At 37.9% G+C, this 17,555-nt stretch overlaps 1 protein-coding gene and 3 pseudogenes across 2 annotated transcripts; all 4 read right to left on the bottom strand.

The window, feature by feature from the left end:
- Nucleotides 1-1,405: 1,405 nt before the first annotated feature.
- Nucleotides 1,406-3,383, bottom strand: LOC109206452 (annotated as a pseudogene).
- An 844-nt stretch (nucleotides 3,384-4,227) lies between these two features.
- Nucleotides 4,228-5,324, bottom strand: LOC109206451 (annotated as a pseudogene).
- Nucleotides 5,325-8,009: 2,685 nt separating this feature from the next.
- LOC109206450 lies at nucleotides 8,010-8,785 on the bottom strand (annotated as a pseudogene).
- Nucleotides 8,786-9,616: 831 nt separating this feature from the next.
- On the bottom strand, nucleotides 9,617-17,160 carry LOC109206454 (5-epi-aristolochene synthase 2-like). Of its 2 annotated transcripts, XR_002064871.1 has the most exons (4): nucleotides 16,975-17,160; nucleotides 16,625-16,883; nucleotides 16,153-16,527; nucleotides 9,617-9,849 (listed from the first exon to the last, which is right to left on the bottom strand). XR_002064871.1 is itself a non-coding variant. In XM_019369274.1 (3 exons), exons 1-3 carry the CDS (start codon nucleotides 17,083-17,085, stop codon nucleotides 16,271-16,273), a joined length of 627 nt encoding a protein of 208 aa, XP_019224819.1. In that variant the 5' UTR covers nucleotides 17,086-17,160; the 3' UTR covers nucleotides 15,944-16,270. The 2 variants fall into 2 exon arrangements, 1 of the variants encoding a protein (XP_019224819.1); XM_019369274.1 differs by lacking the exon at nucleotides 9,617-9,849 and having other exon boundaries at nucleotides 15,944-16,527.
- Nucleotides 17,161-17,555: the final 395 nt, after the last annotated feature.

Genomic DNA, 17,555 nt, shown 5'->3' with positions numbered 1-17,555 from the left:
CGGGCCCGCTTCTCGAAAAATTACGAAATTCACATCACCGGATTCCTCGTCTCGCCACGAGTCCATACATATAAAATTCACCAAAATCGGAGTCCATTTGACCACTCAGATCCCTAGTTTAACTTTCTTAAGTTTCAAGCCCTAACCTCCATTTTTACCCTTTAATTCCTTGGGTTTTCAGTGTTAATCCATGTTTATACACAATAATATCATAATCTAAGTCCAAGAATCCATACCTGATGGTAGCCCTCGAAACCCTCTTCAAAAATCGCCCAAAATCTCCTTAGTCCGAAGTCCAAAATGTTTCTTCTCTTTCAAAATCGTGAAAACATTGTTCACTTAAACCCAGCCAGGTCTCCGCTTCTGCGGTTGGGATACCGCACCTGCGGTTCCCGCTTCTGTGTCAAAATAACCGCTTCTGCGGTCTAACTTAAAATCCCCAGGACCGCTTCTGCGGTCGCAAACCGCTCCTGCGATGTCCACTTTTGCGGACTGCCTCTCGCTTCTGCGGAAGTTGCCAAGACCTCAAGGACCGCTTCTGCGACCAATACGCCGCATCTGCAGAACCGCTTATGCGGTCCCTTTACCGCAGATGCGGAAGTGACAGAACCAGCAAACTCCAAACATGCAACAAACTCCGAATTCTCCGTTTAACCACCCGAATTCACCCCGAGGCCCCCGGGACCTCAATCAAAAGCACATACATGATCTATTACCTTATTCAAACTCGCTCGAACCATCAAAACACTATCGTTAACATCAAAATCCTCAATTATCCTCAAATCAAAGCCTAAGTTTCTTAAAAACTTCCGAATTGCACATTCGATCAAAAACCCGACCAAACGATGTCCGAATGACCTGAAAATTTGCACACATATCCAAAATCACTTAACGAAGCTACAGCAACTCTTGGAATTCCATTCCGACCCCCAGATCAAATTCTCACCCATTCACCGGAATTCACCAAAATACTAACCTCGCCAATTCAAGCCTAATTCTACATCGGGCCTCCAAAATCAATTCCGATCGCACTCCCAAGTCACAAATCATCCCCCGAAGCTAAACGAATCACCAGAAATCACATCTGAGCCTTCTAACTCATAAGTCAACGTCCGGTTGACCTTTCCAACTTAAGCCTTCCTTAAAGAGACTAAGTGTCTCATTTCCTATCCAAACCAATTCAATTCAACTATAACTCACTCGTTGCTGATAATGAAACATGAAGAAGCAGTAAATGGGGGAAACGAGGCTGTAATACATGAGACGACGGGTCGGGTCGTCACAGCACAACAGCAGAAGCAGTTCCCTAATAACTTAATTATACAATAGAATTAAAATAAAACAAATATGTAACTACTTTCTCAACTTAGAAGAATCAACCATAAGATGAGCAATAATTAGCAGCTCAAATTTTGAGGGAGTCCACAAGTAGGTCAATAATGTGAGGTTTTAGGACTTTCTCCGGATGAGTATATCCATCTAGATTGTGTATATATGTAACCTCCACAATACGAGCAAGATTAAGAATAGGAGTTAAAAATTCTGTAGAGACAGGAGTGGGCCTAAGAAGTCCTTCATTAATATCTTTCCATGCTGTCTCAGCCATTTTTTGAAATTTAGCCATAACCTGTTTTGTTGATATACCATAATCTCTCATGCAACACTCAATTCCAGTAGCAATTTGTCCCCTGCTTTTCTCAACCTAAAAGCAGATAAATTAAAGGTTCGCTTTTACATTGCCTTAATTGTCGTGGCAACACTTTGTTTGTACATATCCCATATAATGATATAATTTTTTGAGATGCAACTCATACCTCGTACGTGGCTCTGTCATCGATAACTCGACATATAATTACACTAGCTTTAAGAATTTTAGGATTCTTTGACAACCACTCAAAATCTTGCTCTATGGAAGACTTCATGCACAAATACGATGTTGTCGCGAGGTAGTAATATGTGGTAGTTGCTAGTGCATTGCTTAGGTATTCAGAAACAGGTGGCATATATCCTTCAATAAACCATGTTAATTCGACATTATAATTTCTTACTACTTCTTTCATCTGTGAATACAAAATATATATATGTTCAAGTGTTAGAAAACTCTGACTAAATTGTGTCAAGTTTCTGATCACTAAAAGACGTACACAAGGTAAAACAAAGTGAGAAATGGATTAAGGAAAAAACATATTTCGATAGTTAAGTTGCTCAAACATACTCTTTCTATTACATGGCAGACAATATGAGATCTTCCGGCACTAGACAATTCCTTTTCATAATCCTTGTAAAGATCTAGAATAACTTTATAATTGATTTTTAAGTAATCAGGAAGCCAATCAATTTCGTTGATATCCCATCTGCAGAATTACAAAATTAAGGTAAATTGAAGCATTTTGAAAGAGCACAACTATAATGAGTAGAAATTCGTCTTAATCTTTTCACGACGACATTCACTATCAAGGAATATCAAAATAAGTGAATTGATGAAGTTCATACCTTTGAATGGCATCTGTGTATGTCTCAAGTTCTTTAACTGTACCGTAACATCAAAGGTGTCATCAACAATCGAAATCATTGATATGGTCTTAACGAGCATGACGCGAGCTTGAGAGTATTGAGGCTCAAAATAAACTCCTAACGCCCAAAAGTAACATTCAACTACTCGATCTCTAGCATATGGAAGTGTTGTTACGAAATCCAAATCTTTCCACCACCTGCATCATAACAAATTAACATCAGTACTTGAGATATGATCAATCAAAAAAGGTCCATCGTTTTTATATATTGCACCTTGATACTTCAAAAAGTTCTTTTTTGTGCAACATTTGGAGCAAGTTGAAATCCAATTTGGCAAATCGAAGTAACACATCATTTTTTGATTGTTCCTTCTCATAGATTGATGAGATGAAGAATCCACTACCAGAAAATGGGCCTACAGGAACAGTTTTTTTGGTAACAGTTCACAAACCGTTGCCATAGAGGTGATATAGTAACGGTTCAAACCGTTACAATAGAATTTGGAAGGTATTAGCACAGTTTAGACCTCAAACCGTTGCAAATGTAACAAAACCGTTGCCATAGATTTTGTGTCGCAACGGATATTTTAACCGTCGCAATAGAAATGTATATGGCGACGGTTTTGGGGAAAAAGTCTATGGGAACGGGTATTCAATTCCCTCGTTTTTTCCACTAAAAATTTTAGTGGCCCGCCAAGCTAATTAGTAACATGTTATTTTCTTATTTTTTAAAGTTTTAACATTACTCGCCTAACTCCCAAAGTCCCAAACGTATCCCAGCATTGTATCCAAACGTACTCCCTCATCGATGCACCAGAGCTCCCTCGTTGATTCACCCAAAATTGCCTCTCTGATCTTTTTCTTTTTCATATTTGCCGAGTTTAATGGCCGAATTTCATCAACCTCTTCATTAGACCACCATAATCATCAAACCCTAGAGTTCCCAAAGCCCAAAACCCCAAATCCCCAAATTAATTCACCGACACAGTTCCGTCAGTCTTTCCGGCACTTCGCCGGCACTTCTTCAAGGACAGCTGCTGCTCCGGCACTTCTCCCGCACTCCTTCCCCAAATCCCCAAATTAATTTATTGTTAAGAGGTGATTCTTTTTGTATGCTTTTCTTGTTTTGATTGTTCTTTTATCTGGTTTTTTTAATAGAAAGGTAACAGATTTATGAACAATTTTTTTGTCTAGCGCTTTTTCTGGATTTTCAGGTGGTAACCTTAGATCTGTTGCTTCATCTGGTGCAGTTTGCAGGTAAATTCTTATACTTTTTTCCTCTGTTAGCCGATCTTTTTTTGTTTTTGGTTGCTTTCTCTTTGGGTTTTTCTTTCTTTGTTTCAAGCTTTTGATTTTCTGATGTTGGTTCTAGGTTTATCTGCAACTTTTTTTCTTATTTGAGATATATGTTTCAATAGACATTATTCCCCCTTGGTTTTGCTGTATAAAAGATCTCTTAAAAAATAAGTAACAATTTTGAAACTTGGATTCTGATAAATATCTTTTCTTTACTTATTACTAAAGTCTAAAGCTAAAGCTTTTGTCGATAAGTTCTGATTTTGTGAACATGGTGACAGATTACAAAATTTTTGGGTAATAAATCAAGCTTTGACAACTACGGGGGCTACCTCGTTTGGGTCGTTTCCTGTTATTGTGTGTTTTTTGTTATGTTTCCAAGAATATCCTGTTTTTCTGTCATCTTAGCTTTATTTGTTTATTTGAGGATTAAGGGTGCATAAAATCTCTCAAATTTGATTTGTATAACTATGTGTTTTATCCTGGATCTGACATCACGATGAACGATAGGTGGCTGAACTTTTTCGTGTAGGTATTCGAGGCCTTTTGCTGCACCATAAGCAATTTTAACTCTCTGATTCCAGGTAAGAACAGGACCTGGCTCAGCACCTTGTACACCTTTTCTACCTGCAATGGAACTCTAAACAATCAACTATATGCTGCAATAAACATACAGAAAGAAGGATTCGCGCAACAACTATATTAAAGTACTATGATTGAATTTTTGACGTACCATGTAATACATCGTGTAAAGAGCCCTTTGTTACGAACTCATATACCAATATATGATTGTTTCCCTCGAGACAATAGCCCATAAGAGTCATGAAATGCTCATGTTTAAGTCTTGAAACCATTGATAACTGAAATAACTTAACCATTTCAATTATGCGTGTTCTTTTCTAAAAGGCTAAATGATCAAAAATGGAAAAAATGCATTCATTCACCTGGGCTGCAAAGTCAGAATCTGGTTCTGGTGAAGAACTAGTATCCAAGTTTTTGATTGCTGCTTGCTGGCCATTGCTCAATTTAGCACAAAACACGCAGCCATAAGATCCTTCTCCAACCAAAGCTTTCTGACCAAAGTTGCCAGTTAACCAGAGCCTCAATTGGTAATACTTTCTGAGGAGCTCCACCTCTCGCTGCACTCCTTGGCTCTCCTCTTTCACTAAAGTTGAGATGTATGGAGACTGAGTACAACTTGGCATTTGAAATTAAACTAATGCCCGCATTAGGTGAATCAATGAGAAATGCAGCCTGGTGCGTGTCCTCTAAATGTGTGAGTGAATTGACTAGACTAAATAAAGCTTCACTTCTAAAGTACTGGTTGTCTGGGGAGGGTAGAATGTGCGCAGAACTTACCCCTACCCCGGAGGGGTAAAGAGGCTGTTTCCCGCCACTTTTCTCGATTATCAAAAAAATATTCAAAGAATTTTATTGTATTCCTCATGCTGTATGTGATTCTACTATCAACTGACCTCTCCTTGATCTTTCAATACTAGTTTTGGGCTCATCCATTTAACGAGGATTGGTTTGTCATGCTTGCAAATGCCAAATGCATCAGCCACACCTCTGCTATTTTTGTTTTTTCTTTTTCTTTATCTTACTGGTTCTCTACATTTCTCTAATGATTGAGGAAGTCATGTGACATGACATAGAGACAATAGAATGAAAGGCATAAACAAACTACGTTGAATGCATATGCTTTGTTGAAAGCCGCATGTGCCTCAAAGGCTTTCCTTTGCTGGACTGCATGCTTCCATATCAGCTAATACAAAGTGTATATCCAGTTGCTTTCAGGAGGAAACCATGATATTGGCATTGATGATTTAAGGAAAAACACACGCTATACTGGAGGTTACTCAGAAGGGAGTCGGACAGTTAAAACTCTTTTGGGAGGTAGACATGAATTTTCCCTCTCTTTTTTCTTGTTATTTTATGAAACTACAAACGCGATTTCGATCAGTTGAATTTTCTCTCTCCTCCTCTTCTTTCTTGTTATCTTATGAAACTACAAATGTGATTTCCATTAGTCTACTTGAACCATCTCAAATGAATATCTCTCAACATTAAGGAACTTGGTCTAAGCAGAGATCTTTTATAATTTCGTATTATCTAACCATATGTATGTGTTTGCTAGTGTTAAAGTAGGAGAATAAATTATTAAAGACAATTAGGCATTTTATAACTAATTGTTCTTGTGGTTTAGGTATTTTCGAATTTTGAACCAAGAGAACGGTGTTTGCTGCTTAAGTTTGTGACAAGTTGTTTGCGAGCTCCTTTGCTTGGATTCAAACATCTGCAGCCAACCTTCACTGTTCACAAGGTATGAGCCTCCCTCCCACCCCAACCCCCACCCCCCAAAAAAAAAAAACAAATCACCACCACCCATGAAGATAAAAAACAGATAATGAGTTTAAAGCTGAGAATTGTATTATAGGCAATGCTAATTCAAAATGGTCAACTAATGATGGTGAAAGTATAACAAGGGGCAAAAAGTGCTGAAAGTTGAACTAGCGAAAGAACTCGGAAATATGATGGCAAGGAAAGTATCTATTGGCAGGTGAACTGGTGTGAAATTATTGGTTAACTGGCTCCCTGCTTCATTTGGATGGAAAATGCAGGAAAGATGATTTTTGTTTTATATCTTGTAACAAATTCCTGCTGTGTTAGTGAACAGGACCTAAGTCTCCTAATAGAGTTTAAGCTAACGTGTTAGTGATGGGATATGAACTTCCTCCTGTGAGCCACTGGCCGATAAGGATCACAACTTCAGAGTGCATCGTCAGATGTGTGGTGGATTTGAGATACAATCAGTAACTTGTGCTTTATGGAAGCTGAAAGGAGGCACTCTTGATTTTGGTTGAATTGTAGACAGTAGACCGTGAGAACGGAGAAATGCCAGTAAATGACTATACTTTTTCCGATGGATACTATCTATCGTTTCTATGCTTCTCAGTTTGCTTCAATGATCTGAGGGATGTGATGCAGAGAAAACTCTTGTACATTTTCCCCTCTAATAAAAAAAAACTAAAACTAATCAGAGAAGGCCCTTCCTAAAAAGAAACCTAATTTTATGACGTAAGCAAATTAAAAACGAAACAAATGCTTCACTTGATCTGGGCCACATTATGTGTCATGCAGACATGCTTCCGACATACGGGGGACAGGATGTTGATCGGCTTCCTTCAGCTTCTACTTGGTACAACACTCTCAAGGTATAATATCTTTAATTATTCTACATTAACTTTGAGGTATCGAATGCACCAAATCCAACTCATATAGTCAAATGGAAAATCAAATTAGCTTTCAACAATAGGAACTCTTTCTGTCAAACATACTGCAATCTGTCCTTTTTCTTATGCCTTTGACAGCTTCCGACATACAAACGCCAGAATACATTGAGAGCAAAACTCATGATGTGTGGGTTAGGCGCACCTCACAGGTTTGAACCCTGACATATCTCTGTAGTCACATTTTGGATCCCTTTTTTCTATCTTTTTCATTTCATAGGAGTTCTTTTTGTATTCTTTACATTATTATATCAATCAAACTCAGCTTTATGTTCAATAATTTCTTGTGATATTGCTATTCTAACCTTTACTTGGTCCCTGCATGAAAAAAGGTTGTACATTCAAATAACAACACACCATGTAAACTAGCATATATATGTATTACTGGTCTTACCACTTGGTCTTAGCAGTATGTATTACTGGGTTTACTTGGGCTGAATAACAATTTGACCTCTTTTTAATCACTGTTGTAGTACTGCCTCACAAGGTAATAACAACACACCATGTAAACTAGCATAATCACTATTGCTTTTTGGTGCCTGAGTCAAAAGAATTAGAAGTAAAATAGTAACGAACATGAAGGTCTCAGTTACTAATTACATAATATGGTGTAGCATCCAAGTTAACTAGGAGATTCTTACATTGCGTCTAACTGTTGGTATAGCACAAAATTCAGTTTGCCTTAACTGTTGGTATATTTGCTAAGGATATGTTAGATTAGGCTTGTTATATGTAGTAGTTGTCAGCTTTATATTTGTCTCTCTTATGAAAACTTAATATTTTGTAATTTTACTTGTTGCATCAATAGCAGTAAATTTTCTAGTTTTAGCGACGGGAAAGGAATGTCTTTTGCTTCTGGGAAAATCATCCATCTAGTTCTGAAAATGTCATATTTAATTAAATTACAAGTTTAACTTCTTTTAATGTGAGAAACTTCAGAAAGCTCCACAACTTGAACATTTTTTGCAGCCTTGTCCTTTAAATCATCAAGATAATGCTGATAAATATATGATACAAAACCCCATATAGCCAACAATATTGACATCACTTTAACACCAGTCAACTTGTCATTAAGAGATATCACAGCCAAAACAGGAATAATTGGCAAACCTAAAATGCTAATCACATTTGAGAATAATGAAGACACTTTGAAAATCAGCCCTATAGAACCAACTGAAAAAGCTTGCCAAGAGTTCATCGGATAAAAGTCCTTTTAGTAGAGCGCATCAATGCATAACCAGCAGATGCAGCAACAGTGGATAAAAATCCTATTATGTATTTTTTCTAGACTTTTTATTGGACTGATCTTCAGAATCGTCGTTTAGTAGTACTAGGAGAGAAGAGGAAATAGTGAGAATTACTAATGAGTTGACAATATAAGCGGTGAATTTTTGATTATTTAAGAAGGAAAGGAGTGCATTGAATCCTAATTGACTAGCACAAATAAGTGAATAAGTTGTGACAGGAAGGTATTGTAAACCTATTGTAAACCTATTGTGCAATTGGAAAAATCTTTTGTTTGGTACTATTTCTTAAAGCTTCAACATGTCAATGCACAAGTGCATGCCCTAGTTTTTACCTTAGTTGATTCTTTTGGTTATATGCGTTTGATGTGTATCTGTCATTGAAAGCTATTAAAGGTAACACTACATCAGGCACATGGATCTTTGCATACACACAAACCATTTGAAAAGCTTAAAAAGCTGTTGCAAGAGGGATTATCCTCCTATTGCAGATTGGATCAAAGGTTGTAAGATACAGAGTATAAAGCATCTGAATTAAACTTTACAGTCATATACTGATTTCAACTATAACACTAAATATGACCACCATGATTTAAAACTACTAACTAGTGAAACTTAAATACTTGATGCAGACACTTTTTTAGGCTTGAAACAGATTATTACAACATCTTCTTGGTCAAATAGTCAAGCAAAACACCAACAAATTCTACGAGTAAAAAGAAGTTGGATTAATAAAAGAAGAACGAAAACAGTTAACTGCCTTAGACCGGTTTCTCTTGAAGGGTAATAACTTTATTTATACTCTTTTATAGTTGGAGTAGATCAAGAAATGGATGATGAAGACGATCAAGAACTAGACCTTACTTGAGATGGATTTTGAATTGTTATAGATGAATGTTCTAGGAATCTTTTGTTACCAATATTTTTCGAAACTTATTTACACTCTTGAAATGTACTAAACTTATGCACTCATTGGGTAGAACATTTGCTTTATAGATATTATTTGTTTGATGGATAATTTTGTATTATTAATAGTTTCATTCTATGATGTATTTAAATTTTAGTGTTATTATAATTTATTATATGTATAAATATTTATTTATAACAGGTGCTATATTTTGGTTTTAACTGAACTGATTCAATAGCCTACCAGAACCGTTGCAATAGGACACAAATGGCGTTCTAGTAGGCAATGTAAACCGTTGCAATAGGTCCCATAAACCGTTCCAAAATGATCCACAAACCGTTCCAAATACAAATGTAACCGTTAGGATAGCTTAAAGAAACCGTTGCTATATCCAACATAATCGCAGCAATAGCTTACATAAGTGTTGCTTTACATAATATGGCAACGGTTAAAAACCGTTGTATAAACAATATAGTAACAGTTTAAAACCGTAACAATTGAAAAAAATAACCGTTCCAATAGAGAAAGGGAAAACCGTTGCGATAGACGTATCTATTGTCATGGCGATGCAAACCGTTGCAAGAACCGTTCCAATAGACCTATGGGTACGGCGGCNTGTACAGACTCCGAGGGGCTCTTCAGCCCAAGCGCAATATAATCATACCATTCGCTGCGGCGTGCAGCCCGATCCATACTCAGTCCACAATATGCATATGAGTCACGTAACAGATTCAATTAATTTTCCCAATTTCCAATTTATTAAGAAGAATATACTTTAGATATTTAACTTCCGGAAAAGTGACTTAGCATTTTATAACAGTGATTAAACACAGGACTGAGATCAATGATTATACAAAGCATGCTATCACAATGACATTCAACCTCTAAGGATGCTACAGATCGGCACAAGGCCCCAAACACGGCAATAAGCCCAGATATATACAATACAGGGTGCGTATCAGTCGCCAATATAGAAATATTCTTGTTCGGGATGGACTAAGTCTCAATCCCTAGTCATAACCAATCCCGCACCTGCCATGGGGTGCGAGTCACGCCCTACAATAGCGTCACAATGTGATAAGCCGGGGTTTCAAACCCTCAGGCCATCATATACACCAACTACTCACCTCTATCCGGCGGTAGAATGGTCCGCAATGCCTTTTACTTTCGTATCGACCTCCTCGCGCGTCTAATCTAGTCAAAATCACAACGAATACATAAATATGGGTTAAAGAAACATAACCCAATCAAAAATACTCGAAAAGTACTAAAATTCACGAAGTTGGTAAAACCCGAGCCCCGGGCCTACTTCTCGAAAAATTCCGAAAATCACACCAACGGATTCCTCGTCTCTTCACGAGTCCGTGCATATAAAGTTTACCAAAATCGGAGCTCGTTTGACCCTCCAAATTCCATTTTTACATCACAGCTTTCCAAGCCCTAGCTTGACCCGTTTTTGATGAAATTTCTACAACTTACATGGATTTCTACCATAGATTCGAATATTTAGGCCAAGGAACTTACCTCCAAGTGATTCTCAGTCAAAACCCTCGAATTTCCTTGTTCAAAGCTCTTAAGAACGTCAACAATGGAGGAAAAATATGAAAGGGTCGCGGATGAAATATTATTTTAAAACCCTTCTGTCGCCCAGACCAGTTTTCGCTTCTGCGGTCCCGCTTTCGCTTATGCGGGACCGCTTCTGCGGCCACATTTTCGCTTTTGCGATCTTCACTTAGAAACCCGAACTTCGCTTATGCGACGCGAAGTCCGCTTCTGCGGTTCCCTCAAAACCGCTTCTGCGGTACAGTGTCCGCTTATGCGGACCCGCTGGTGCGAGCCACCTTCCGCTTCTGCGGAATTTACCTAGCCGGCCAACGACCGCTTCTGCGACCACGAACCCGCTTCTGTGGTACCGCATCTGCGGTCCATTTCCGCAGAAGCGGAGACACCAGATGACAGCAAAATCTGACCTGCAATACACCTCAAAACTCTCGTTTAACCACCCGAATTCACCCCAAGGCCCTCGGGACCTCAACCAAATGCACAGATATGTTCTATTACTTCATTCAAACCTGCTCGTAACATAAAAACACTATCATAAACACCAAAATCATCGAATTACCACGGATTCAAGCCTAAGTTAAACTAATACTTCCGAAACTTGCATTTGATCTAAAACCCGACCTAAACACCTCCGAATGATCTGAAACTTTGCACGCATATCCAAGATCACCTAACAGAGCTACTGCAACTCTCGGAATTCCATTCCGATCCTCGGATCAAAATCTCACCTACCATCCAAAATTCGCAAAAATCCAACCTTAGCCAATTCAAGCTTGATTCTACACCGGACCTCCAAATTCAATTCCGATTGCGCTCCTAAGTCACAAATCATCTCCCGAAACTAGTCGAATCATCAGAAATCCATTCCGAGCCTTCTAACTCATAAGTCAACATTCAGTTGACTTTTCCAAACAATCCTTCTCATAAAGAGACTTATTGTCTCATTTCTAACCGAACTCTATCCGAATTACTTCAAACTCCAAACACATATAATGAAACATATAGAAGCATAAAATGGGGAAAACGGGGCGGTAACTCCCGTAACGACGGCTCGGGTCGTTACAAGAATGAAAGGCATAAACAAACTACGTTAAATGCATATGCTTTGTTGAAAGCCGCATGTGCCACAAAGGCTTTCCTTTGCTGGACTGCATGCTTCTGTATCAGCTAATCCAAAGTGTATATCCAGTTGCTTTCAGGAGGAAACCATGATATTGACATTGATGATTTAAGGAAAAACACACGCTATACTGGAGTTTACTCAGAAGGGAGTCGGACAGTTAAAACTCTTTTGGGAGGTAGACATGAATTTTCCCTCTCTTTTTTCTTGTTATTTTATGAAACTACAAACGCGATTTCGATCAGTTGAATTTTCTCTCTCCTCCTCTTCTTTCTTGTTATCTTATGAAACTACAAATGTGATTTCCATCAGTCTACTTGAACCATCTCAAATGAACATCTCTCAACATTAAGGAACTTGGTCTAAGCAGAGATCTTTTATAATTTCGTATTATCTAACCATATGTATGTGTTTGGTAGTGTTAAAGTAGGAGAATAAATTATTAAAGACAATTAGGCATTTTATAACTAATTGTTCTTGTGGTTTAGGTATTTTCGAATTTTGAACCAAGAGAACAGTGTTTGCTGCTTAAGTTTGTGACAAGTTGTTCGCGAGCTCCTTTGCTTGGATTCAAACATCTGCAGCCAACCTTCACTATTCACAAGGTATGAGCCTCCCTCCTACCCCACCCCACCCCCCAAAAAAAAAATCAAATCACCAGCACCCTTGAAGATCAAAAACAGATAATGAGTTTAAGCCTGAGAATTGTATTATAGGCAATGCTAATTCAAAATGGTCAACTAATGATGGTGAAAGTATAATAAGGGGCAAAAAGTATTGAAAGTTGAACTAGCGAAAGAACTCGAAAATAGGAGGGCAAGGAAAGTATCTATTGGCAGGTGAACTGGTGTGAAATTATTGGTTAACTGGCTCCCTGCTTCATTTGGATGGAAAATGCAGGAAAGATGATTTTGTTTTATATCTTGTAACAAATTCCTGTTGTGTTAGTGAACATGACCTAAGTCTCCTAATAGAGTTTAAGCTAACGTGTTAGTGATGGGATATGAACTTCCTCCTGTGAGCCACTGGCCGATAAGGATCACAACTTCAGAGTGCATCGTCAGATGTGTGGTGGATTTGAGATACAATCAGTAACTTGTGTTTTATGGAAGCTGAAAGGAGGCACTCTTGATTTTGGTTGAATTGTAGACAGTAGACCGTGAGAACGGAGAAATGCCAGTAAATGACTGTACTTTTTCCGATGGATACTATCTATCATTTCTATGCTTCTCAGTTTGCTTCAATGATCTGAGGAATGTGATGCAGAGAAAACTCTTGTACATTTTCCCCTCTAATAAAAACAAACTAAAACTAATCAGAGAAGCCCCTTCCTAAAAAGAAACCTAATTTTATGATGTAAGCAAATTAAAAACGGAAACAAATGCTTCACTTGATCTGGGCCACATTATGTGTCATGCAGATATGCTTCCGACATACGGGGGACAGGATATTGATCCGCTTCCTTCAGCTTCTACTTGGTACAACACTCTCAAGGTACAATATCTTTAATTATTCTACATTAACTTTGAGGTATCGAATGCACCAAATCCAACTCATATAGTCAAATGGAAAATTAAATTAGCTTTCAACAATAGGAACTCTTTCTGTCAAACATACTGCAATCTGTCCTTTTTCTTATGCCTTTGACAGCTTCCGACATACAAACGCCAGAATACATTGAGAGCAAAACTCATGATGTGTGGGTTAGGCGCACCTCACAGGTTTGAACCCTGACATATCTCTGTAGTCACATTTTGGATCCCTTTTTTCTATCTTTTTCATTTCTTAGGAGTTCTTTTTGTATTCTTTCCATTATTATATCAATCAAACTCAGCTTTATGTTCAATAATTTCTTGTGATATTGCTATTCTAACCTTCACTTGGTCCCTGCATGATAAAGGTTGTACATTCAAATAACAACACACCATGTAAACTAGCATATATATGTATTACTGGCCTTAGCACTAGGTCTTAGCAGTATGTATTACTGGGTTTACTTGGGCTGAATAATAATTTGACCTCTTTTTAGTCACTGTTGTAGTACTGCCTCACAAGGTAATTACATCTAGAATCTCTTGTCTTGTTTTAACATAAAGCATCTGAATTAAACTTTAGAGTCATATACTGATTTCAACTATAACACTAAATATGACCACCATGATTTAAAACTACTAACTAGTGAAACTTAAATACTTGATGCAGATACTTTTTTAGGCTTGAAACAGATTATTGCAACATCTTCTTGGTCAAATAGTCAAGCAAAACACCAACAAATTCTACGAGTAAAAAGAAGTTGCATTAATAAAGAAGAACGAAAACAGTTAACTGCTTGAGTATTCTTAGACCGGTTTCTCTTGAAGGGTAATAACTTTATTAATAATCTTTTGTAGGTGGAGTAGATCAAAAAATGGATGATGAAGACGATGAAGAACTAGACCTTACTTGAGATGGATTTTGAATTGTTATAGATGAATGTTCTAGGAATCTTTTGTTACCAATATTTTTCGAAACTTATTTACACTCTTGAAATATACTAAACTTATGCACTCATTGGGTAGAACATTTGCTTTATAAATATTATTTGTTTGATGGATAATTTTGTATTATTAATAGTTTCATTCTATGATGTATTTAAATTTTAGTGATTGTAATTTATTATATGTATAAATCTTTATTTATAACAGGTGCTATATTTTGGTTTTAACTGAACTGATACAATAGCCTACCAGAACCGTTGCAATAGGACACAAATGGCGTTCTAGTAGGCAATGTAAACCGTTGCAATAGGTCCCATAAACCGTTCCAAAATGATCTACAAACCGTTCCAAATACAAATGTAACTGTTACGATAGCTTAAAGAAACCGTTGCTATATCCAACATAACCATAGCAATAGCTTACATAAGTGTTGCTTTACATAATATCGCAACGGTTAAGAACCGTTGTATAAACAATATAGTAACGCTTTAAAACCGTAACAATTGAAAAAAATAACCGTTCCAATAGAGAAAGGGAAAACCGTTGTGATAGACGTATCTATTGTCACGCCGATGCAAACCGTTGCAAGAACCGTTCCAATAGACCTATGGGTACGCCGGCTGATGTGATGGTCTATAAACCGTTCCAAAATCCCTACGGCAACGGTTTGGCAGTCTGTGGGAATGGTTTTTCAACCGTTACCATAGACCAATTTTTCAGTAGTGTCAGGGAGCGGCATTCATCAATAATATGTCCCTTCATGCCAGAATGGTATGCACAGGTTTTGTTTGGGTTAATCCATTGGGAAGGGTTTTTAGGGGCTATAGCAGGGATAGGGGTGACATAACCAGCAGCTTTGAGTCTTTTATACAGCTGGTCGATTGGCTCAGCAATGGCGGTGTATTGTTTGGGAGGTCTACGGTCAAAATTTGGTCAGGGTCTAGGAATGTTTTGGCGAGTGGGAGGTGATTGGTATTGGGATGGTTGAGTGGTGTAGGCTTGGTAGACTTGTGCGGGTTGGGAATATCTGGGTGAAGTAGGTTGGTATGTGGGAGGTGGAGGTGATTGATAGGTAGGTGGTGGAGTTTGGTAGAAAGGTGCGGGTGTCTGGAAATTTGGAGTGGGTTGATATGTAAGTGGAGATATCGGGTAGGTTTGGTATTTGACTGGTGATTTGGTTCTCTGTGCAAGCATTACGACACTTATGTCCCTCCTCTTGGATGTACCACCGGACTGCAGAGCCTTGTTGGTGGCTTGCAAATCTTCAAAGTTAGTGACCATACCACTTTTGATGCCTTCTTCAATCCTTTCTCCCAGCCTGATGATGTCAGAAAATTTATGGTTCTCATCAGCATCAGTCTTTCATAGTATTGCGGATCCTGAGCCCGGACGAAAAACTTGTTCATCTGTTCTTCCCCTAAAGCAGGTCGAACCTTGGCAGCCTCTGATCTCCAACGAGTGGCATACTCGCGGAAAGTTTCTGTGGGTTTCTTCTTCAAATTTTGAATGTAAAACACATCTGGTGCNGCTATATCCAACATAATCGCAGCAATAGCTTACATAAGTGTTGCTTTACATAATATGGCAACGGTTAAAAACCGTTGTATAAACAATATAGTAACAGTTTAAAACCGTAACAATTGAAAAAAATAACCGTTCCAATAGAGAAAGGGAAAACCGTTGCGATAGACGTATCTATTGTCATGGCGATGCAAACCGTTGCAAGAACCGTTCCAATAGACCTATGGGTACGGCGGCTGAAATGACGGTCTATAAACCGTTCCAAAATCCCTATGGCAACGGTTTGGCAGTCTGTGGGAACGGTTTGTCAACCGTTACCGTAGACCAATTTTTCAGTAGTTATCGGGTCTCGACTCTAGGAACGCCCTTGTGCAAACATTGCTGAAGGGCATGTGTCACTTGCTCCCTAAGTGGAGATTTCATATATGGAGCTGCAGATTCAAGATGGAAAGTGGAGAAAGCAAGTGCGTCTTCAAAGATGTCGTCAAAATGGGTCCTTACATGTGAAGCTTCATACAAGTTCAATAATCCTAAGACATCACTAGCTAGAGACTCCTTGAATTTGCCATTTTCATCTTGGAATTTGCTGAAAATTTCTGGTTTTCAAGGAAGAATACACAATATTAACCTTCCTGCAAATGGATAATAATTTTAACAACTTTAAATTAAAGATGTGGTTCATGGTGAACTTACGAGGAGAGATGTTGAAACCATGTTGCCTGAGTAATCGAAATTGGAGTGCAGAAGTGCAGAAATCATCAAATGTTGAGTTTTGGTTGTAAATCTGATCCAAAATCGCATCAATTTCTTTCTCAAAGTGGTAAGCTATGCCAAAGCGTTCAATAATGTCAATCAAATTCAATGTATCGGCCAATTTCCTTCCGGTTGCTAACAGCATACTCCTCGTTTGTTCCTTCAGTGCTTCAATCTCTTGAGCATACTTTTCCGCAATCTATTTGAAAGTTGAAAGAAAGAAAGCTGAATTATTAGCAAAACTAACCATGCTTGCAAGAAAAAACTATATAAAGAAGTTAATTATTTACCTGATTGTCAATGGAGAATGAAAGGAACTGATCACCCCAAAGACTAGGGGAGAAGTCGGCAACGGGACGAACAATCTCTTCTTCATAGTTGGCTACTGCTGCTGAGGCCATTGCTAATAAAAGATGAGGGTATTGTTTTTGTACGTTTTAAGGAAGAAGGAAAGGAACTCTGAATTGTTGAAGAGAAGGGAGAAGTATATATATATATATATATATATATATATAGTGGTGAGCCAATATATTCTCTAATTAATATTTTAATTTGTAAATATAATTTAAACAACTAATCATTTCCCAGTTGCCTTACTTGACTTTACACTAACTAGCTAGCTAGTCAGCCAACCAGCAGCCTTTTGATTCATTGTCGGCGTCTGTTGATCCAAATTTCCCAATTATTTTATTTTTGTTATGAAATATATATTTATATGGATGTCCACTAATCAAATATAACTCCCACTACTCTTCTCCATTATGTAGATAACCTCCACTACTTCTCATCATTATTGTTGTAACTTCCACACCTCCATAACCTACCCATGATTTTCCTCCATGATCTCAAATGCTTAATAGCATATTTATGA

Source organism: Nicotiana attenuata, unplaced genomic scaffold (genome assembly GCF_001879085.1).
Source record: "Nicotiana attenuata strain UT unplaced genomic scaffold, NIATTr2, whole genome shotgun sequence".
Lineage (NCBI taxonomy): Eukaryota > Viridiplantae > Streptophyta > Magnoliopsida > Solanales > Solanaceae > Nicotiana > Nicotiana attenuata.
The sequence above is the reverse complement of the archived record's forward strand: the minus strand, read 5'-3'. Positions and strand labels throughout refer to the sequence as shown.

Coding starts and splice junctions, on each gene's coding strand:
- LOC109206454 (XM_019369274.1), bottom strand. CDS start 17,085: ATGGCCTCAGCAGCAGTAGCCAACTATGAAGAAGAGATTGTTCGTCCC. Junction 16,884..16,974: donor CATTCTCCATTGACAATCAG/GTAAATAATTAA, acceptor ACTTTCAAATAG/ATTGCGGAAAAGTATGCTCA. Junction 16,528..16,624: donor TGGTTTCAACATCTCTCCTC/GTAAGTTCACCA, acceptor CTTGAAAACCAG/AAATTTTCAGCAAATTCCAA.